Below are 21,303 nucleotides of genomic sequence, written 5' to 3'. Positions count from 1 at the left end.
CGCCAAGGCAGCCGCGGCCAGGCCGGAGGCGGGACCCGTCTTCTCCCCCCGCCCCGCCGTGCTCAAGGAAAGAGGCCTGCAGGCTCCAGCGCCGCCGCTTACTCCTCGGCTCGGTTCCTGACGCTCCCCGGTTGCGGCGCGGGCTGCCGGCCGGGTCCGGGTGACCCTCTCTCTCCTGCAGCAGCAGCGGGGAGTGCTGCCTGCTCCGCCGTCCGCGCAGGATGGATCAGTCGGTTCCTATCCAGGAATCGCTCTCGGCGGGGGAGACCTGCCTGGTCGTATCCTTTGGGGGCCGCCCCGGGAAGGACCCAGCGGGAGAACGGGCAGGGTGGGGCGGGGGTCGCTCGCCACTCCGGCACTTTCCGGCCCCTTCCTTGACCTCCGGCTGCAGGCGGTGCAGGGGCTCCTGGCTGGTGGGGAGAGCCGGCTGCTGGGCCTGGTGGAGAGCCACGGCAAAGCCATGTAAGTCCGCCGCGCCCGGCAGGTGGGACAGGTGAGACAGGTGAGGGCAGGAGCCGGCCGTGGAATAGAGGAGGCGGGTCTCCTCCTTCCTCCCCGCCCCTCCGTGCGGCTGCGGCTGCTGCTCCTCCTTTCCCAGCTCCTCCGTCTCGCGCGGCCCCGGAGAGGAGCAGGTTCCCGGGAGCGAGCGGAAGGGGGCGCTGGGGATCCCAGAAGGGGGCCGGGGGAAGTGGGCTGCGGAGAGCACAGAGGGAGGAGCGGGCTTGGGAGAGCAGCATCTCCGGGGTGCTGAGACGTGGTGGGCGAGGTGCTGGGGCCACGATCCTGGTCTCTGATGGGGAGGGCGCGGGGTCTCCCGGCTCTGTCTCCGCAGGATCTGCCTGTACAGCCACCGGCGCATGGCCATCACCGCCGAGGACGTGCGCCTGGACAAGGTCCTGCTCCTGCAGGAAGGCTTTGCCGTGGAAGAAGGTGAGGGCTAGCTCTCCTTTCTGGCTTATTGACTTCGTTGCCACATTCCTCTGCAGGAAAGGCTCTGCTGCCTCCTCTCCTCTCCCGCGACTCGGGACACTTGAAATGATTCCCGTTGAGCCACTTGAGTAGGAGGAATCCAAGACAAATGACCCCCAAAAGAATCAGGTGGTGGGGGTGGGGGTGGGTGTACTCTTTGGGGAACGTTGTCACCCGTGTTTCTGTCCCTTGGCCACCCCCACCCCCAGATAATGATCATTGACCAGGCCTTTGTAGCATGGTCGGTGTGGGTAGGGAGAGCTTAGGGTAACCCCTTTGGTGGCATTTGCACCAGCCACCAGCCAGGCAGCTTTTAAACTATTGTTTGTATGTTTTTAGCTTTCTGTATTTATCTGTGTTGCTTTAATTTGTGCAAGCCACCTTGAGTCCTGGGCTAGGAAGAAGGCAGGATACAAATAAATAACTAAAATAATAAAAATAATTTCTCCTTTGACAGTTGCCGGGGAGAATGACCTGCACATTGTAGGTAAGCTTCTGCTGTGGTTCTTGTAAACAATGATTCCCCAGAAGTGTGATGGTGCTTGCCCTTCACTTCTTGGATTGCTTCACTCCCTCCCTGGCAAGCAGAGCTGTGAGCAGCACCAACGGGGCCATGGATTGTTCTCCACACTACACAAATAACCAAACTGTTGTACCTGGGAAATGCTACAGCATTCACTGACTGGGCAAAACACAGGCCAAGCCAGCCAGTTCCCACTGAGATGAGCTCCTCTGCTTGTTTCGTTCTGCTTCCACTAAGTCTTTGTTTCTTATTTAATTTCTCTCTCCCTTCCCGCCTCCTGCCACCCTCCCAGAGCAGCTCCTGCAGCCCACAGAGCAAATCTTGGGTGCCCAGCCCCACTCTTTCTGAATTCTGAAACTTCACCAACCACACACTTCAAAGCCAAAGCTGAAATATTGCTTTTTGAAAGATTAAAACTTGCCTTGTTTTTGTGTACTAGGCACACATGTGGAGCTTTGCCTGAAGGTGCTGCCACTGATCCCCACTGCTGCGTCCATATGTATATTGTTCATTTTATAAGTGTGAATGGTGCCCTTCAATACAGATATTTCCATGGTCGCTTATGGGGAAAGAGAATGATGCAGCCATTGGCTTCTGGGTAGCTTTAGCTGTGCCCAGGTTTGTCCATGCTGCTGCATGGTAGGGCAGCAATAGGAGTGCTCCTGAAGCTTATTCTCCAGAAATGTTTCTCCCAAGGTCAGCCCACAAAGTTGTTCATGCTGCTCTCCTCTCTCCTTCTCCTATAGGCTCTGATGTCACTGTCCAGATCATCTCAAGCGATGCCAACTTGCTAGTGCAGCTGCCTTTTGGTTCCCAGACACAGACTTTCTTGACAGAGGTCAGGAAGCGCTGCAGCCCAGCAGGTACGATACTCTGTTACTCATGGGAAGGCCTCGAAGTTTGGGCTACATTTAATTTTGCAAAGGACTGGAGTGGGGGTCAGTGTTGAAGTCCTGAGGCTTGTATGGGAGCTTGCCACAGTGACCAATTCTTTAAAAGGCTTCAAACCACCATATACTTGATTGTCACTGATGCGTTTCAGTGCAGCATTTCATGATAAGAAATGTGGTCTGGGCTTCCAAGCCCTGGGCTTCCCTTGGTCACAGTTTGGCAAGGTTAGAGGAGCCTACGTTGTGCAAGTAGTCTAACAACCCACTGAGGAACAGACAGAAGTATCTTGGTCCCTGATGCTGGCAAGGACGTAGCTTGGATCCTCCTTGTTACAACAGCTCCACTGTTGTTACAAGGCTGCCTGGTTGTTTGCAGTTCAAAATGCTGGTTGTGATCATAAAACCCTATATGGCTTGGGTCCAGGCTATCTGAAGGACTGAATCTCCCCAAATTAGCCTGCCTGGGCTTTGAGATCTCCTAGGAAGGCATTTCTCTCAGTCTCACGACTTTCACAGGCATGCTTGATGAGGACATGAGAGAGGGCCTTCTTCATGGTTGCTCCCAGATGGTGGAACTCCCTTCCACAAAAAGGCTAGCTTTCCTTTAGCCAGCAGTCAAAAACTTGTTTGTTTTGACAGGCCTTTGGCCACTAACTGGCTGTTGTGGTAGGGTTTCTGAGCGGTGGTGTGTGTGTGTATGTGCGTGTGCGGATTTAAATGGTTTTAAGTGGTTTCAGTGCTGTTTGTAATAGGGTTAGTTTTTAATGTCTGTATTGATTGTTTGTGCTTAGTTATACCATATATGTTTTAATTTATGCTGTGAGCTGCCATGGGTCCTGCACTGGGAGTATGTCAGAATATAAAATAAACAATTAAATCCTCTGCCTGTGAGAGGATGACCTGGAGAGAGCAAGTGAGCAAGATACATTTGTCATGGTGGGACAGATCCGGTGCTTGCTAGCTAGTGCAATGGGGCCTCCACCAGACTCAAAAGCCCCCTCTCCTGTGTCACTCTAGGGCAGAATGGCAACAAGACAGCAACTCTTCCTATGTGCTGTTGTAGATGAGTGGAAAGACAAACCAGAAAGAGAGCCTCCGAAATATATCCTAGTGCAGCACAGTGGGTCCTTCTACCCCCTCCTTCCATTAATGGGGTCCTCCTTCTACCTAATTTATTAATTCCATAAAATTTACACACTGCTTGATTGCAAACAACCTTAAAGCGGTTTACAAAAAACAACAACAACCAGGATAATATTATAAATAGGAAGCATTAACAATAATTTAAGACTTAATAGAAGTAAAAATAACTATAAACAAAAACAGATTCAAACTCACATTAGCTTCATAAATATCTGGGTAGGCTAGTCTAAATAGAAATGTTTTTAGCAGGTGCTGAAAATAGTAGGGTGAAAGCGCCTGCCTGATATCAATAGGCAGCGAGTTCCAGAGTGTAGGTGCTGCCACACTAAAATGTTGAATTCTTACAAATGTGGAATGGGTATTATTATGAGGCATCTGTAATAGTGCCAGTTCTGCAGATTGGAGCGGTTGAGTGGGTGAACAGGAGGTAAGGCAATCTCATAGGTAAACTGGTCCCAATATGTTAAGGGCCTTATATCCTAATAATAACCCATTGAACTTAACCTTGAACTTGTGACTGCCCCCTTTCCTGCCCAGAAGTCCAAGGGGCTGCCACTTTCCTCTCCCACATCCATCAATCTCTCTCCCCCACCCCTACTTTCCCAAAAACCTTAGCCTTGTCACTCCCAACTGCGGTGAAGCTCAAGCGCACTTGATCGGACTCTTTTAGCCTTTCTCCCCTCGCCCCTTAATGTTCCGCCAGCGGGATAGACGCGGGAGTAGAGCTGCTGGCACGACCAGTATTATGTATGGCGGGTCGTCAGCGCACACGGAGCTTCCCAGAGCATGAGGGGCCCGGTCCGCCTGCAATGCGAGAAAATGCTCATTGTGATGGTCATGACCATCAACGATGAATCAAGGTATTTTTAGCCGCGGTGGCGCGCGGCGAGGGAGTCCGCATCTTGCCATCCCTCCTGTGGGGGCGCTGCTGAGCTCCGCTGGGCTGATCTGGATCCGCTCCACCCTCGGGCGGGGGCGTTTCTAGAGGCGAACCCCACTGTGATTGGTTGAGCCGAGCGAAGGGTGTGGTCTGGTGGGCAGCTGCTCCTGGGATTCAGACCGGGCGATGTGCGCTTCTTGGCGGCGGCGCGCAGGTAGGAAGAGGCGCGCGCTGAGGACTAGGTGCTTGATCGCGACTCGGGAGGAAAAGATGACCCGCCGTTGCCTGTGGTGCCCGGCCGGCCGGCTGGCTAGCCTACTAGCGGGAAGCTCCGTGGAGCGGGGGGTTCTCCAGAATGTGCCCTACCTCGCAGGGCCGTTGTGAGGGAAGCAGGGCCGCCGCCACTTGCATCGCCTGGAGAGGCGGCAGCAGGTCCCGCCCATACTAGAGCCCGGTTAAGGGAAGGAAGATGCTGGGCCCCTTCCCCGACGCGCGCTGCAGCCCTAGGCCAGCCTTGCAGGTGCTGGCTGGGCGGGGGCAGCCCCGAGGCGCGCCCTCTTCCTGCTGCTCCGGGCTACCCGCCTTTTCCTCGGCTGGCGCTTCTTCCGCGCAGGCAGGAAGGAGGAGGAGGAGGATTTCGCCCTTGTACTTTGGCTGCATTTTCCACACACCCAAAGCGGCTTTTGCCCTGCCTGGAGGGATGGAGAGAGCCGGGAGAGATCCGTTGGCCCGGCGGCAGGAAATCCTTTGGCGGCAGGCAGCCGTCCGCTCGTCTCGGGTCCCTGGTTGCTCCTGCAGCAGCAGCAGCACCTGCTGGTTCCTGGCTGGGAGCCCATTCTGCCTGCGGGGAAAATGCTCTCTGGGCGCGGTGGGCTTCAGGGCTAAAGGATCCCCCCTCCAACACTTTCCTTCTCTGCCCAAGCAGCCCCCATCTGCTGCCTGGCGATGCTCCATGTGGAGGCAGGAAGCTCTGTAATGTTGCAATTTCAAGGCTCTTTTCCCCAGTCCCAGGCACGGCTGGCTTCAGGCTTTCCTGGTGGGTGGGGGTGGTGCAATCCCCCACCCCATCCGATGCTCTTCCCTGGCCTGGGCTTGTCTGCGAGGGCAGCAGCGGTTGGGCTGCTTCTGGCCTCAGAGAAGTTCGGCTGGTTTCTCTCCCTCCACCCCAGTGCCTCTTCCTTTCGTCATCCTGCAGAAAGTGGATTACCAAGAGGAGCGGATGTTGCCGTTTCAGCCAAAAGAATATAGAGATGTTGAAAGTGGAGCTTACTCACAAACACTTGACCCGTAGTCTACCGAAAGAAAATTCTTTACAGACAGTATTCCTCATTTTGAACACTGGGATGTTGGGCTTTAGGAGGGAGCTTAACCTGCTGTTTAAAAATGTCCAGGGTTCCTAAAGCATTAATCAGAACTCAGTTTCAAATATTCAAACTTCTGAAGTTTGAAGGTTTGCTAAATTGTGACTGTGGTTGCACTTCTTTTTCAGTACCCTGGAAGACCCCCCCCCTCCCCAGTATGTGGATCCATTGGTTCCTTGAGCTTTGAAATGTGACTTAAAACAAAAATACAGCACCATCAAAAGCTCAGTATCTAGGAATGTAAGAGATTGTGAGTGATTGGTGTGTCCGTGTGCTATTTGTGGACTCAACCTCCCCCGCTCCATGCTGCTGAATCACTTTAGATGTTTCTGGCTTTGCTCAGGCAGGCTTATCTGGTGCAGAGAGGGTTGCAAAATGGGCAGCTTTGCCTGCACCCCGTGATTTTAATACTCTACTTCTGGCCTGGAAGAAACATACAGTAATGTGAAAAACTGCTCATAACACCGTTGGCATTCGGATAATCTGCTAATAACACCGTTGGCATCTGTCTGTCTCAGGAGCTGATGGAGGGGTGTGCTTTTGCAGGTGAAGTCAAAGACCACTTGTAATTAAGTAGTCTAAAAAAACCAGTAACGTGAAGCACAGATGACATTGCTGTTTCTTTGGGGCACGTGATTGTCCTGCTGCCTGCTTTTCAGATTAGTAAGGGGTGGCAGAGAAAAGGTGGCGTTTGTGTAGGACCAGAACATTAATCCCTTGGAGAAGGCAGGAGCGGGAATTTGGATCTGGGAGGCTGCCATTGGCTATGCTGAATCCTCTTCCCTAGCCCACAGGACTCGCTTCTTCTGCTCTCATTGTGGCCTGTGGCTCTGATCTGTGCTAAAAGGCAGCTTGCTCGCTTTCCTCCCAAGTTCTCCCTCTTGCTATGTTCATCTTTTTCCGCTTGGCCATCCCTGAGACCAACTGTGAGGAGCGCAGCATTCTGGCAGCCTGCCCTTCCCCCCACCCCAAGGAATGGTGAAGCCGAGATAAGGAGGAGCCTCCTCCTTCTCTGAGAGTCAGCCTTGGGCAGGCTGAGATTTCCCAGGCACTGGTCAGAGACAGACAGCTTTCATGGGCTTCCTTTTGCTTCTAGGAGTTGCTGGGAATGAGGACCCAAAGCAGAAAGGGAAACAGCCACCAGCTATGAACCAGATGGGCAGCACAAGTGGTGCCAGTCCTGCTGCTGCCGTTCCCAAGTAAGTTGAACATGACAGCCACAGCCAGCCTTGGAAACATGTAACATAATGGGGTCAAGAGTGCCTCTGTGCCTTTTGCTTCTGGGGTTGACAGGCTTGGATTGCGGTTCAGAGGGTGTCTTTTTCTCAGGCAGACTTCCAAAAGTTAACAGGAGCAGAACCTCCCTGAAATTTCTTTTACTATCCCTTCCCTCTCCCTTTATAGCAGTGGTTCCCAAACCTTGTCTGGCCACTGGGCCCTTGGTTCTATAAAAGGCATTATTCAGAATAGTGGTTTGCATGACCCACTAAGGAAGATAATAACATAATAATAGCACACAGTAACAATTGCATATTTATTCATAATCCAATTACAGTGGTACCTCGGGTTACATATGCTTCAAGTTACAGACTCTGCTGACCCAGAAATATTACCTTGGGTTAAGAACTTTGCTTCAGGATGAGAACAGAAATCGTGCTCTGGCGGCGCAGCAGCAGCAGGAGGCCCCATTAGCTAAAGTGGTGCTTCAGGTTAAGAACAGTTTCAGTTTAAGAACGGACCTCCGGAACGAATTAAGTACTTAACCCGAGGTACCACTGTAGAACTAATTGGTTTAATTCAACAAAATGAATGAACTTTATCTAGCGTTACCAACTTTTCTAAGTCTGATAGTCATTTGCACCTGCAGCACTCACCCCCCCGCCTCTTAGCACCCCCTACGCAGGGAATCCCACAGCCCCTCAGAGGGCACCACTTTGGGAACCACTGTTTTAAAGAGTAACCTGCCTGACGTCTACTATAGCAATTTGGAAGCAAAGGACAACCCCTACCGTGTGCTTGTGCAAGGCTCCCAAATTGGATTGGGCCCACAGCTGGGCCACTCCAAAGTGCCAGATAAGACCCTGTATCTAGGGGGGGGGGCAGTCCTCACCTTTCCTCTTGCAGACCTGTAAGGGAGGCAGTGGTCCTGAGGATGCAACACTTGTAAGTGTAGAACAAAGTGGGTTTTTCCTCCTGGCACTAACTCAAGGCAGTGAGGGGGAGGCATGTGGGGTGGTGTTGCAGCCCCACCTTGGCCCTCCTTGTGCCAGCGTGGGGCTCCTGGCTCCGCTTTGCTTTCTGCCGATAGCAACAACACCTGAAATAAACCAACCCCTGCCCCCCTTCCCAATCTTCCTCCCTCCCTCTGCCCTTTCCTCTCATTTCCAGGCCCAACAAGCCCAAGAATGACATCACCAGCGAGATGGTCCGGTCCTCCAGTGTGCTGGTGTCAGAGGAGATGCGGGGCTTGTCCATGCAGACTTTTGGGCTGAGAGACACCATCATCAAGTCTCAGCTCCTGCAGAAGGAGGACGAGTACACATACCTCCAGGGCTTCAAGTAAGGGTGATTCTGAGAGAGCAATGCCGGGTGTGTGTGTGGCAAAGGCAGCTTCACGCTTCCCCCAGGGGGAATGACCCTGAGCCTTTTCCACCACAAATGCACAAGCCCCTTGGCTATTTGCCTACTAATTTTATTTATTTATTGCATTCATATTCCACCTTTTTCTCCAGTGAGCTCAAGGTGGCATAGGTGCGTGTTTCTCCCCTTCCTCATTTAACCCCCACAACGACCTTGTGAGGTAGGGTTTGCTGAGAAGCAGTGACTGGCCCCCAAGGGCTCAGCTTCATAGCTGAGAGGGGATTCAAACCCCGGTTTCCCAGGTCCTAGACCAACACATTAATCATTGCACTACGCTGGCTCTCATTCGGGTGCCAGGGCGGCTGGGCCTGGGTGTAGAAATGGCAGTGGGGTTCCTCCTCCTCCTGTGATGGTGGGGCAGAGGTTGTTGGCAAGATCTGGAGCAAGATTTTGTGTGTTTCTTGACAGGTTTTTCGTGGGCACATACAATGTGAACGGCCAGTCGCCCAAGGAGACTCTCCAGCCCTGGCTGAGCCACGATGCTGAGCCCCCAGACATTTACTGTGTGGGGTACGTTTTTCTTATCCATTTATTGTTATGTTTCTCGTCCACCTTTTATCTCCTCCAGGAGCGAAAGTAACATGCATGGGTCATCCCCTCCTCATTCTGTCTATACATCAGCAATGTGAGGTAGGCGAGCCTGAAAGGCAGTGACTCACTCTCAGGTCACCTGGTGAGCTAGGTGGGAGGGATTTGCACCTGCCATGCCCTCCTGCCCTAGTCGTCTTCCTCCTCCTCCTCCTCCTCCTCCTCCTCCACTTGATGAGCATTGCCCACTTGGATACACGTGTGTGAGCACTTAACACTTGGATGCCATCTGGTTTAATTGACCCTTCATCTTTCTGCTTCACTAGGTAGAGGAGGTCTCTTGCTCCTGCAGTGCCTCGTGGCCACAGGAGGCAGTGTTGGCCACCAACCTAGACTGCTTTAAAAGAGGATTGGACAAATTCATGGATGGCTATTAGCTTAGAATGGCTAGGCTCTGCCTCCACAATCGGACGCAGCAGTACTTCTGAATACCATTTGCTGGAAACCGCAGGAGGAGAGAGGGTTGTTCTTGTCCTCTATTCTTGCTTGAGGACTTTCCATGAGGGCATCTGGTTGGCCACTGTGAAAAGAGGATGCTGGACTCTATGGGCCATTGAGCTGATCCAGCAGGTTCTTCTTGGGTTCTTCTCCATGGAGGGAGGGTATGCCCCTAGCTCATGGTTTGCTCTCTTGAATGCAGCTTCCAGGAGCTTGACCTGAGCAAAGAGGCCTTTTTCTTCAATGACACGCCAAAAGAAGAGGAATGGTTCAAAGCTGTGACCGAGAGCCTTCACCCGGAGGCCAAGTATGCCAAGGTGAGCTGGCTTCAGCTGCTGAGAGGGCCCAGTGACCCCTTCTTTCTCCCTGAGGCTCTTCTGCCCCTTCATGCAGCCCTCTGTGTGTGTGTTTGGGGGCGGGATGTTCTGCAGAAGAGGTTAATGGCAGGGGTTGGGGACAAGGGGACGTGCTTCCCTGTGAAGGACTGTAAAAGAGGCTCATGCCTTTTCCAAGTCCACAGGTGATGGGGAAGGCAAAAAGGGGCCTTCTGCAAGGACGGGGGGGGGGGGAGCGGGCACTTCCATTTTCCTTCCAGGGCAATGTGAGCAGCAGCCAGTGAGGTCACACCTGGCATATTGGCAAGCTGGAACGTTAGCAGAGGGCAACCAATAAAGGGCATGGGAAACAAGCCTGATGAGGAACAGTTGAGGGAGTTGAGGATGTTTAACCTGGAGAAGAGGAGACTGGGAGGTGATATAAGAGCCATCTTCAAATATCTGGAGGGCTGTCACACGGAGAAAACTTTGTTTTCTGCTGCTCCAGGGGGTAGGACACGAACCAGTGGACTCAAATGACAACAAAGGAGGTTTCGACTAAACATTAGGAAGGACTTTGATAGTAAGGTGGTGGAGTCTCCTTCACTGGAGGTTTTTAAGCAGAAGTTGGATGGCCATCTGTTTGGGGATTGCTGAGCTGTGATTCCTGCATTGCAGGGGTGTGAACTAAATGGCCCCAAGAGGTCATTTCTCTACAGACCTGTTATTCTATAGCCTTTGTGTCTTTGCTTCCCTGGTTAACATGCAGGTAAAGCTTATCCGGCTTGTTGGGATCCTGATGCTATTCTACGTCAGGACTGAGCTCGCTGTGCATGTTTCTGAGGTGGAGGCCGAGACGGTTGGCACGGGCATCATGGGGAGGATGGTGAGTATTCATCAGGGGAAGGGTCTGCTGTTGCCATTCTGGGGCCACCCAGACCTCTCTCTGTGAGAGCCTTGTAGGGTGGTGCCCCCTCATCTATCTCATCTACTCTTGCAGGAGAGGGACATGAGGGGGCCTCTGGGCTTTGTTTGGCCTGGGTACCAGGCTCCCCTGCAGAACGTGGGCTGCATCTGGACCCTCAAAAGGTTTTGAGGGGTCCCAACTCAACCCCACCCCCACAATTTGCCAAACTTTTTTTTAAAAAACTTTTTTTTAAAGGCTGTTACTATTATTGCATTTATATACCATTCTTTTGCAAAGAGTTCAGTGTGGTGCGCACACTTTTCCTTTGCATTTTATCTTCACAACAGCCCTGTGAGGTAGGTGAGGCTGCCAGGCAGTGACTGGCCCAAAGTCGTCCAGTAGAATTCGTGGCTGAGCGGGGATTCAAACCCTGGTTTCTCCCGGATCCTAGTCTGACACTATAACCACTCTGACTTTGCACTATCTGCTCCTGTGGGTCCTCCGCAATGATTCTGTGATCCCCAAAAGTTTTTGTCAGTCACCAAAATTTCTCCTTTAATTAATACTTGGCCATGCCCACTTCTACATAGTTTTTTTTTTTTTTAGCCCCTTGGCCCCCAAAAGGTTAGCCACCCCCTGCTTTGTAGGCTCTCTCTTTGCACCTTCCTGCTTGCTTCAGAGAGGTCTTGGCTGGTTGCTTTGGAGTCTCTTCTGCCTGCTCCTTCCATAGCAGGCAGGGAATAGAGTCGCCACCTTCTCTCTCTCTCTCCCGGCTTCTCTTCTGCTGCGAATGAAGGGCAACAAGGGGGGAGTGGCCATCCGCTTCCGGTTCCACAACACCACCGTCTGCTTCGTGAACGCCCACCTGGCAGCCCACACCGAGGAGTACGAGCGGCGGAACCAGGACTTCCGTGATATCTGTGGACGCATGCAGTTCTGCCCGCCAGAGCCCGGCCTCCCACCCCTCACCATTGGCAAGCACGAGTAAGTGGGGGCAGGGGGAGGGAAGCAAGTGGGAAAGGATCCAGCCTTGTGGAGCAAATATGGAAACTTGGCTTTATGGGTTGGGGAATAATAATAATAATTTTATTATTTGTACCCCACCCATCTGAACTGTGTTTTTTGTTGTCTTCTTATGGTATGTCTCCTCAGGGCCTTGTTTCTCTTCACCCCCCACCTCGCCCCATTTCCCTAATTTTTTAATATTTGTTTGGCTTCACGTAAATTTGATTCTATTACCTACCATTTCTTTCTTTTTAAAAAATGAAAAGCAGTTTGGGGAGTGGCTGCTTAACCCCATTCCTTCCTGGCGTTTTCCCTTTCAAAGTACAACCCCACCCCATCTTCCATGGTGTCTTTCTCCCATGAAGGAGGGCATTTTGGATGGAGAAACAGCTGGAAGGAAAGGAATTCAGCAACAGCAGCTCTCCCTCCTTGTGCTCATAGACTTCTATAGTTGCTTTTCATTTGCTTTTGGAAAAAGCCTCTCCCAGGAGACAATTGCATGTATCTGCTGTGTAATCTATAGTTTGGTTGTGCTGCTTATTTCATCAGCCAAGACAGTGATGGGAGTCCTCTGGACTACAGTTCTCATCATCCCTGGCCTTGGCTGTACTATTGGGATTTGGAATCCAACTGGAGGACTGCATATTTATTTGGGGAAATCACCACCAGTCTCAAAGCAGCTCTCTTTGCCAGCACTGTAGTCTGCTGCCTGTCTTCCGCCTCCTAGCTATGTGAGGTGGCTTCAAGTCTAGGACTTGTGTGAAGGATCATCTATTTCCCAGACCTTCTGGTGGTCACTGATTTGCTTCCAAGTTAGTAGGAGGAACTAGGAAGGTTGTGGGTGGGCAAGGAGCTGGGAACATCTCTTCATTTGCTGGGTTGACACTGTGCATCTTGGGGCTACGTGGCTGGGAATGGGAGCTATGAAGAGCCTCAAGGGTGCTGGAGCCATTTCCTTACACCAGCGCCTCCCTTGCAGTGTGGTCTTGTGGCTGGGAGACTTGAACTACAGGCTGGAGGAGCAGGACGTGGAGCGGGTGAAGAAGCTGGTGGAGGCCCACGATTTCGCCACCCTTTATCAGCATGACCAAGTATGTGAGGGAGCTTTCGGTAGGCAGGCGAGATCTGCCTTCCAACAAGGGTCAACCTTCCAAAGAGAGAGTGCAGAGCTCTTGCGGCATTCATGGGGCCAGGGCAGGTGTTGGGGAATGCTGCTCTGTTGCTGCAGCTGGTTCCAGAAAGTGGCTAGGAATGGCTGGGGAATCTTTCAGCTACAAGAGTCCCTTTACTTCTCCTTTGAATAAATGTTTTCATTCAATTTTTGAGAAATTTGTAAGCAAATTTAACAAAACACAACTGGACTGTTATTCCATCAAGACTGAAAACAGTCCTGGTGAGTTCCAAAGGAGCCTTAAGACAATGTAGCATAACCAATCAACTATTTTGCTCTACTAAGTCAGGAGTTCTAATGGACGTGGTTGGCCTGTATCAGGAGGCAGGATTTGCTGCAAGAAAGCAGGAAGGGAGGCGTGGACAATCCCGAGGGAGGCTTGGGTTCAAAAGATGCTTTGCTGCTCAGTTTCACCTCTCCGCTCTCTTTCCTTCTCAGCTGAAAAAGCAGATGGAGGCCAAGGCGGTCTTTGAAGGCTTCCTGGAGGGAGAGATTTCCTTCCAGCCAACGTACAAATACAACACTGGGTCTGATGACTGGGACACCAGGTAGGCTTGTCAGGAGCACCACAGCCATTTTGGGCGCTCTGTTCTTTGCATGTCGCCAACTCTAACAGGGAAGTGGTGATGGTCCAGAACAGCCAGAGGCTTCTCTTGTGCAGATGCTTCTCTGTAGCATCTGCACAAGACTAGACCAAAAAAACCACACGCATGCAAAGCCATTTTAACCTGTGAGCTTCTGTTTTGTTTTTTGTTTTTTAACCCAGTTAATAGCTCTTAGAATGCTGCTTTGGAGAAAACCCCCCTGAAATACACAAGCTAGTGATGGCCCCACCTCAGAGGGCTTACAAACTGGGGGAAGCAAAAGCAAAATGTTCCCCTTGGCTTAAGGCCGGCAAGGGGATGTGGCAGCCCTTCCCAGCATTTTGAAAGCTGCCATTTTTGGTCAGTACAGTGGTACCTCGGGTTACAGACGCTTCAGGTTACAGACTCCGCTAACCCAGAAATAGTACCTCAGGTTAAGAACTTTGCTTCAGGATGAGAACAGAAATCGCGCTCCGGCGGTGTGACGGCAGCTGGAGGCCCCATTAGCTAAAGTTGTACTTCAGGTTAAGAACAGTTTCAGGTTAAGAACAGACCTCCAGAACGAATTAAGTTCTTAACGCAAGGTACCACTGTAGTTGGACTTTAAAATGGCATGAAAGGGTGTATTTTACTGGATGTATCCCACGACATGGGAAAAGTCATCTCTGTTTAGAAAGAGGCCTTGGAGATTTCTAGTGCAGAAAGACTGCAGATCTAAAAATAAGCAACTATGAACTTTTGGTTACTTTTTATTACATGTTACTGTTATTTTTATGAGATGTTATTTTTTGTGGTTGCATTTTTAAACTAAGTTGGTTTTTTTTAAAAAAGTTTTTAATGTTGTATTTTAAATTGTTGCAGTCCGCACTGAGATCTTGGAGTGAAGGGTGGGTAATAAATTAAACAACAACAACAATGTCCCTGGACTTAGGAAGCTAACCTCTCCTGATGTAGTTTACAGCAGCCTTGTAATTTTATTTGGCAGTTACATAATTCCCTTTTGGGAGGTTTCCAGTGGGGTGCACTGTTCTCTTTCCAAGCTCATCCCATGTGGCTCTTAAGCCTGGGGCCAGTCCACTCACACTTTCCAGAGCAGCAGAATTAATAGAACAGCAACATCCATGTGGGGTATGGGGAAGCTAATGGGGCAATGCGGACCCCCATTCCTAGGACATCTCTAGAAACCGTCCCTGCAGACTTCAATTGTGGGCTGTCAGTGACTCCTACATCTCAGAAGATGGCAAGGCTTTGTTCTTGGGTTGAAAACAGCTGGTACACCCAGAGCAAAACGTTCCTCCACACAATAGATCACCACTCCATAGAAAAATAGCGTATTGAGGAGAGGACTAAGCTGGAACCAGCATGTCTGATATGCTAGTTTTCTTCTGGCAGGGACTCCTTTCATTTTGGGTATGGAGTGACTGAGGTCTCCCATCTCTCAGGGTATTGCAGACGCTGTCTGCTGTTTCCACAGTCTTCATGTGCTCTCCTCCTGACAGAGCAACAGCAGAATGGACGGAGCCAAGTCTGGTGACCGAAATGACCGTTCTTCTCCTTGCTTTGCCTCCCATGCAGTGAGAAATGCCGCACGCCAGCCTGGTGTGACCGGATCCTGTGGAGAGGGAAGAATATCTCTCAGCTGAGCTACCGGAGCCACATGGCCTTGAGGGGCAGCGACCACAAGCCAGTCAGTGCCATCTTTGACATTGGGGTAGGCATCCGCCTCCCGCAAGCCCAGCTGGTGTGAGAGCCTGGGGAGGGCTCCCGTCACTCTGGCTCCCTCCGTTTTGCCACCCTCTCCTTCTCTTCCACAGAATCATAGAGTTGGAAGGGCACCCCAAGGGTCATCTAGTCCAACCCAGAATCCCAGCAACCTTGGCTAGCTCTGAAGCTGGCCAGACACTGTGCTGCACAAGCAAATGCTGCATCTTCCACATTCACATCCCCAGCCTTGCAAAAAATCAAATCAAATCTTGGGCCTCCTTTCTGTAGGTCTTTCCTGGGCACCTAACCCCATGGTGACATCTTTCCTTATCAGCTGAGCTTATACAGTCCAGGGGTGAAAGGGCTGGGACAAGGATTATGGCTGGTGTAAGCCAGAGGAGTGGGATTGCAGGACCCTTTAGCACTTTGGGGGGGGTGCCCCATGGGATGCGTTTGACAGCCAGCTTCCTCTGGAGCTTGGGTGTTGGGTGCTTAGTTAATATGGCAGGTGGTGCTGAGGACTCCCGGGAGGGGGAACCTCCTCCCCTCTGTCCCTCCCCCCTTCTCCCCCCAGTGACCCTTCTGCTGCTGCATGTTCCATTCAGGTGAAGGTGGTGGACAAGGAGCTCTACCGCAGATCCTTCGAAGACATAGTGCGCTCTTTGGACAAGATGGAGAACGCCAGCATCCCGTCGGTCACCCTCTCCAAGAGGGAGGTAGGATATGCTGCTGCTGCTGCCCTGGCCAGTGGGCAGCATCAAGAGGCTTGCTTCTGGAGATACAGCCCCACTGGGCCTGCTGGCTCAAGGCCACGTTTGGGGCACGGCAAGTTCATGGCATTCCACAGAACGAGCCTCCCAGCGGACCTCTTTCCCAAGCTTGCCGCGGGGACCTGGATGCTCAGTGGAGCTTGGGGTCAAGCCCTTAGTTCATGGAATTGTAGAGTTTGAAGGGACCTCAAGGGTAATTTAGGGTCCAACCTCTGGCATGCAGGAATCACAGCTACAGAATCCCTGACAGCTGTCTGTCTGACCTCTGTTGGAAACCCCCCAATGAAGGAGAGTGCACCACCTTCCGAGGGACTCTGTTGCACTGCCGAATGGCTCTTACCATCAGAAAGTTCTTCCTAACCTTTAATTGGAATCCCCTTGCTTGTCCCTTGTCACTTCCATTGGTTCAAGTCCTCCCCTCTGGAGCAGGAGAAAACAAGCTTGCTCCATCTTCTATGGAGACAGCTCTTCAGTTATTTGAAGAGGGCTTTCCTATCTCCTCTTAGTCTCTTCTCCAGGCTACATAAGCACAAGTCCCCTTTTCTTTCCCACCCTTCTCCTCCGTGTTTGTGGTTCTTTCCCCACCCACAGTTCCTCTTCAAGGATGTGAAGTACATGCAGCTCCAGATGGCGTCCTTCACCATCCACAATGGGCCCGTTCCTTGCCAGTTTGAGTTCATCAACAAGCTGGACGAAGAGGCCTACTGCAAGCCATGGCTGATGGCAAACCCCAACAAGGGCTTCCTGTTACCTGGTGAGCTGGGAGGTCTCTGTCTTTTCATGGTGTTTTACCACCCTTCCTACCTGATCCTCCCCCCGGGTGACAGCCACAGATTGCTCTTGGCCAGCCCAACCTGATTCAGCATCCTGTGGCTGTGTGCACCTGATCCATCCAAGGCCCTCCAAATATGCTCAGTTTGATTCAAGCTTCGGACAAATCTGGTTCAGAGCCCCAATAGCCACAGTTGCTCACAAATTAAAATATCACTTCATTGATCTGGAGAATAGCTGTGTTTGTAGCAAGAACAGCAAAAGTCCAGCAAAAAATTAAAGACAGATTTATTGCGACACGAAGTACCTTTTGCATTTCACCAGCTGTCAGGGCAGGGAGGGCTCTGCGTATCCATGAGCAGACTCTGTCAATGCCTCATCCAGGGACCCAGACAGTCTTCTGCCTGCAGCTCTTTGGACTCACAAAGCAGCCACCCCTCCCCTTTTCTTGGAGATGTTGTCAGGTGAGCAGCTCCAGGCCCCTCAGTTTGTATTTATTTATTTGTATTTATACCCCGCCTTTTTCTCCAAGGAGCTCTAGAGTGGTGTACATGGTTTTTCCCCCTTCCTCATTTAATCCCCACAGCAACAACCCTGTGAGGTGGGTTGGGCTGATTGGCCCAAGGTCGCCGGGTGAACTTGGTGGCCAAGTGGAGATTCAAACCTTGGTCTCTCCCAAGTCCTAGTCCAGCGTTCTAACCATTACACCACACTAGCTCTCAGTTTATCCTTTGAGGCCTTTGACGCTGTGGATCCTGGTGTGTGTTGACAGTGGGGCTGGGTGAGCATTTTGTGGGTTTGCTCTGGAATGTTTCTTTCAGCAGGAGCTTGCTCATCTTCCATCAGGGACCTTCCTTGTAGGGATCCATCTTTCCTCCTCTTTCTCCCCACCCCACAAACTACATGTGGTTGTGAGATGCTTTGAGGCTTGGTGTTGTCACACTGTCCATCTTCCTTCTCCCTGAAGATGCCGAGGTGACGGTCGAGTTGGAACTGTTTGTGAACAAGTCAACAGCAACGCACTTGAACTCTGGAGAGGACCAGCTGGAGGACATCCTGGTGCTGCACCTTGACCGGGGCAAAGATTACTTCTTGCCCGTGTCAGGGAACTACCTGCCCAGCTGCTTCGGGTGCCCCCTGCAGACCCTGTGCCACATGAGGGAGCCCATCCAAGAGATGTCGCCAGAGGCCATCAGGAAGCTAGTGAGTTCTTATGGCCAACCAAGTCTGCTGCCCTTCATCCCAAAGACATTTGGGGGGAGTTGGCTTGGGAGGAGGATTGCAGACTAGGTGTCTCTTTGGGGACCTTCCAACTCTGCTTCATGTGCAATGCTGCTTTGCAGAGGATGCTGCCTCAGACTACACAGTCCTTCCAGTCCAGGACTGTTCACACTAACTGGCTATGGCTCTTCAGGCGGCGGTGTGTGTGTGTGTGTGTGTGTGTGTGTGTGTGTGTGTGTGTGTGCATTCCCTGTCCTACCTGGAGATGCCATAGGGAATTGAGCTTTGGAGTCTTCTGCGTGTAGAGCAGGTCCTCTACCACTGAGATTATGGCCTTTCGCCAACCCTGTTGCTCCCTTCCAGGTTCTGCTGCCATTGTGGTCAAGTGACAATGATGCCTCCTGGCCCGAGAAGCCCTTGGACATTCCTAAGGAGTTGTGGATGATGGTTGACCACCTGTACCGCAATGCTTGCCAGCAGGTTTGAAGGATGCCCCTGGACCTGAACATCCTTTTGTGTGCTTGGCCTTGTTATGGGAAGAGGGAAGGATAGGAGCTTAGCTTTGGCAAAGCCCAGCAGGGGCAGCAGCGCTCATTAAATGCTGGGGAATGAACAGTATCTATGGTGCTTGCTAACTAACAAGGGGGCTTCTACACTGTTTGTGCCCTGGAGTTTGGCTGCTTTGGGTTCATTGTGCCCTTGGGATGTGTGATTGTATTCATGGGTGCAGCTTCACAGGAAGGCACTTCCAGCAGATCTAGCAAAGGGAAACTGATCTTTTTTTGCCTTCCTTGCCTTTCACTGTGGCTGCTCATGTTTGCAGGAGGACCTCTTCCAGCAGCCGGGCCTGAGGGTCGAGTTTGAACAGATCCGTGATTGCCTGGACACAGGGATGATGGATACGCTCAGTATCCTTGGAGGAAGTGTGTTTGAAAGAGGGACTGGCATTATCTTTCTCTCTCCCACCCCTTGTAATTCAGTACAGTACAATTGCATATTATGCACGATTTCAACCATATGTGGTTGAAGGCAGGCTGGTTGAAATTCTACAAGTTAAATGCAAGCAAGGCAGAGGGCTTAAATGCTCTTGCCACATTGGGAAAGCCTTCTGGTGTTTCTGGAACGTACCCCTGCATAAGATGCAATTCTACTTCATTACCGTGGAGTCTGCTGATCCTCTCTGCAAAGTACATGTTTACCCCCTCCCTCCCTTAGCAGTTCAGTCAACCCGATCCCCATCCCAGCTACCTATGAGCTGGGTTTCTGCGCCAGATGAGGCAAACATTTCTCTCCCTGTGAATACCTTATTGCAGCTAGTTGTCATCTTGCATTTTTTTACTGCCTCTGTGGTTGTGCAGCCCCCTACGCTGGTGCCTCCTTGTGGGTGAGTGGGCTTTCCCAGTGTCTCAGCATTGCAGCTGGCACTGGCCTCATCTTGGCGACTGCCTGTTCCTTAAACATCACTGGCCAGATGGCAGCAACCACTCGGTGGCGGAAGCTTTGCTGCTCTTCTTGGAGAGTCTTCCTGAGCCGGTCATCTGCTACACGCTGTACGACAAGTGCTTGGAGGCTGCTGATAGCCATGTGCTGAGCAATCAGGTGAGCCAGTAGAGGCCGGCTGCCAAAATGGGAGACATGTAATGCCCTGGTCCCTTAGTGGGGGACGTGTGTTTGCATGCGTGCAACAGCTTCCTTCTCTGTTGTTCCCAGGTGGTTTCCACACTGCCCAAGTGTCATAAAAACGTCTTCAGTTATCTGATAGCATTTCTGCGGGAACTACTGCAGCACTCTGTGAAAAACCACTTGGATGTGAATATTCTTGGTGAGAACTGATCCTGGCTTTGGTGGATGATCCTAGGATGAGTGAACTGGGATAAACGGGGTCGTGACCTATTTGATTTAAATGTTTTGGCATGTCACACACCTGACAGGAATGCAGCTCATTTAACTATGCCCTGGAGCAGCTTGTTTCAAAACATAGGTTGAGCCAAGTGGAGGTGGTGAGCTGGCATCTCAACTCCTGTGCATTTAATTATTCGGGACACTGTGCCAAAAAACCATCAGCTGATGAAGTGGGCCTTGAGAAGGGCAGGCATCCCCCTTGATAGCTCCTTACATGGAACTCAGATGCCACTTTTGTATGCAAACACTAATGGATTTTTTTTATCATGTTTCCTGTGCAGGTAGCATATTCGGGGGGCTACTGCTCCGTCCCCCTCCTGGTCACACCAAGCCAGGCATTGCCGAGAAGCGGAAAGCTCAGCAATTCATCCAGCAGTTCCTCTTGCGGGAAGAGATCACACTGTGAAGGCCGAGGACTAGTAACTATAGGCAGGGCTTGTGTAAAAAATAGTTTTGTATATTCAGAAAATTAGATTTTGCAGTAATTGTGTTTTTTTTTTAAAAAAAATGTAAAGACATGTACATACTTTTTAATTCTGGAGCACAGGTCAGGTGGGAAGACGCAGCTGCTACTGTGTTAGCAGCACTATAAAGCACAGTGAGTTTTTATATTAAAAATCCAGTCTGCCCACTGGATCTTGACTGTGGTATGTCATGTTTTGTGACAAAACAATGTCCTCCTTTATCTGCCATTGCCTTAATGCTTAATCTTTGATAACCTAAATCAGCTACTTTTATAAGCAAAGAATGTAACATAAATATAATTAAACATTTTAACTTATTAACGTCCATGCTGCTTGCTCTCATTTTTAATCCAAGGAGGTGTCTGGCTTGGCAGCAGGAACACCTGAAGGGCGCCTTTGGGATCTTAACATAAGAGCATAGAATCTGCTGCATCAGGCAATGACTCATCATGAGCATAGCCATCATGGCTAGTAGGCTTCGATAGCCCTCTGTTGGATAGAGATCAGGAGTGTGCACAAAGCTGGCTTAAAGCTAAATCTCTGGCCATTCAAATGCCACACTGGCTTCATGTCTAGTTCATGGCACTTGCTGGGAGCCTGGTTCACTCTTTTTGACTGGAGGGAGTCTGTTGATTCTCTGAATGGGGTTGGAGGCCCAGGACTGTGATCACATTTTGTGTTCTTACAAGGTATGAAGGCATCACAGCCAGGATTTGCTGCCCTGACTAGCAACAATGTTTGATGCTGTAACTGCAAGGGAAGTTCTCACTTCCTCCTTTTCAGTCCTGCCTTCCTCCTCTTAGTGGGCTTACCCTCTGGCCCTCCTAGCCTAGAAAGTTTCCTGTGCCCCTCTAACAACCACAGTGGAGGGTTAATGGAACACACAACCCTTCATAAATTGAAAGGAAGTGTGTGGTGGGGCTCTGAGGATGTGTGCGCAAGCCCCGTAAGAAGTGAGAGAAACATTTCTCTCCATTTCCTACACACTAAGCTATTGTGTCCCTTTCATTACCTCTTTCTTAAGTCTTCAATTGTTGCAAGCCTACTGCTTGATTATT

At 51.0% G+C, this 21,303-nt stretch overlaps 1 protein-coding gene across 2 annotated transcripts; it reads left to right on the top strand.

Moving 5' to 3' along the window:
- Positions 1–115: 115 nt before the first annotated feature.
- INPP5B (inositol polyphosphate-5-phosphatase B) lies at positions 116–20,570 on the top strand. 2 transcript variants are annotated; one of them, XM_082233237.1, is made up of 22 exons: positions 118–278; positions 392–462; positions 833–930; positions 1,427–1,456; positions 2,239–2,355; positions 6,863–6,965; positions 8,155–8,325; positions 8,815–8,916; positions 9,635–9,749; positions 10,516–10,632; positions 11,450–11,637; positions 12,638–12,749; positions 13,268–13,377; positions 14,989–15,124; positions 15,723–15,833; positions 16,479–16,641; positions 17,626–17,861; positions 18,243–18,359; positions 18,703–18,787; positions 19,351–19,478; positions 19,590–19,701; positions 20,063–20,570. In XM_082233237.1, the coding sequence occupies exons 1-22, from the start codon at positions 222–224 to the stop codon at positions 20,185–20,187; spliced, it is 2,604 nt and encodes an 867-aa protein (XP_082089363.1). In that variant the 5' UTR covers positions 118–221; the 3' UTR covers positions 20,188–20,570. The 2 variants fall into 2 exon arrangements, with proteins under 2 accessions (XP_082089362.1, XP_082089363.1); XM_082233236.1 differs by having other exon boundaries at positions 116–493.
- Positions 20,571–21,303: the final 733 nt, after the last annotated feature.

The sequence above is a fragment of the Podarcis vaucheri genome (genome assembly GCF_965113315.1).
Source record: "Podarcis vaucheri genome assembly, chromosome: 7".
NCBI lineage: Eukaryota > Metazoa > Chordata > Lepidosauria > Squamata > Lacertidae > Podarcis > Podarcis vaucheri.
This window is presented reverse-complemented; position numbering and strand designations above follow the sequence as displayed.

Excerpts from the sequence above, each read along its gene's own strand:
- INPP5B (XM_082233236.1), top strand. The coding sequence starts at position 222 with ATGGATCAGTCGGTTCCTATCCAGGAATCGCTCTCGGCGGGGGAGACC. Across the intron at positions 931-1,426 it reads AGGCTTTGCCGTGGAAGAAG|TTGCCGGGGAGAATGACCTG; the intron begins GTGAGGGCTAGC and ends CTCCTTTGACAG. Across the intron at positions 10,633-11,449 it reads CGGGCATCATGGGGAGGATG|GGCAACAAGGGGGGAGTGGC; the intron begins GTGAGTATTCAT and ends CTGCGAATGAAG.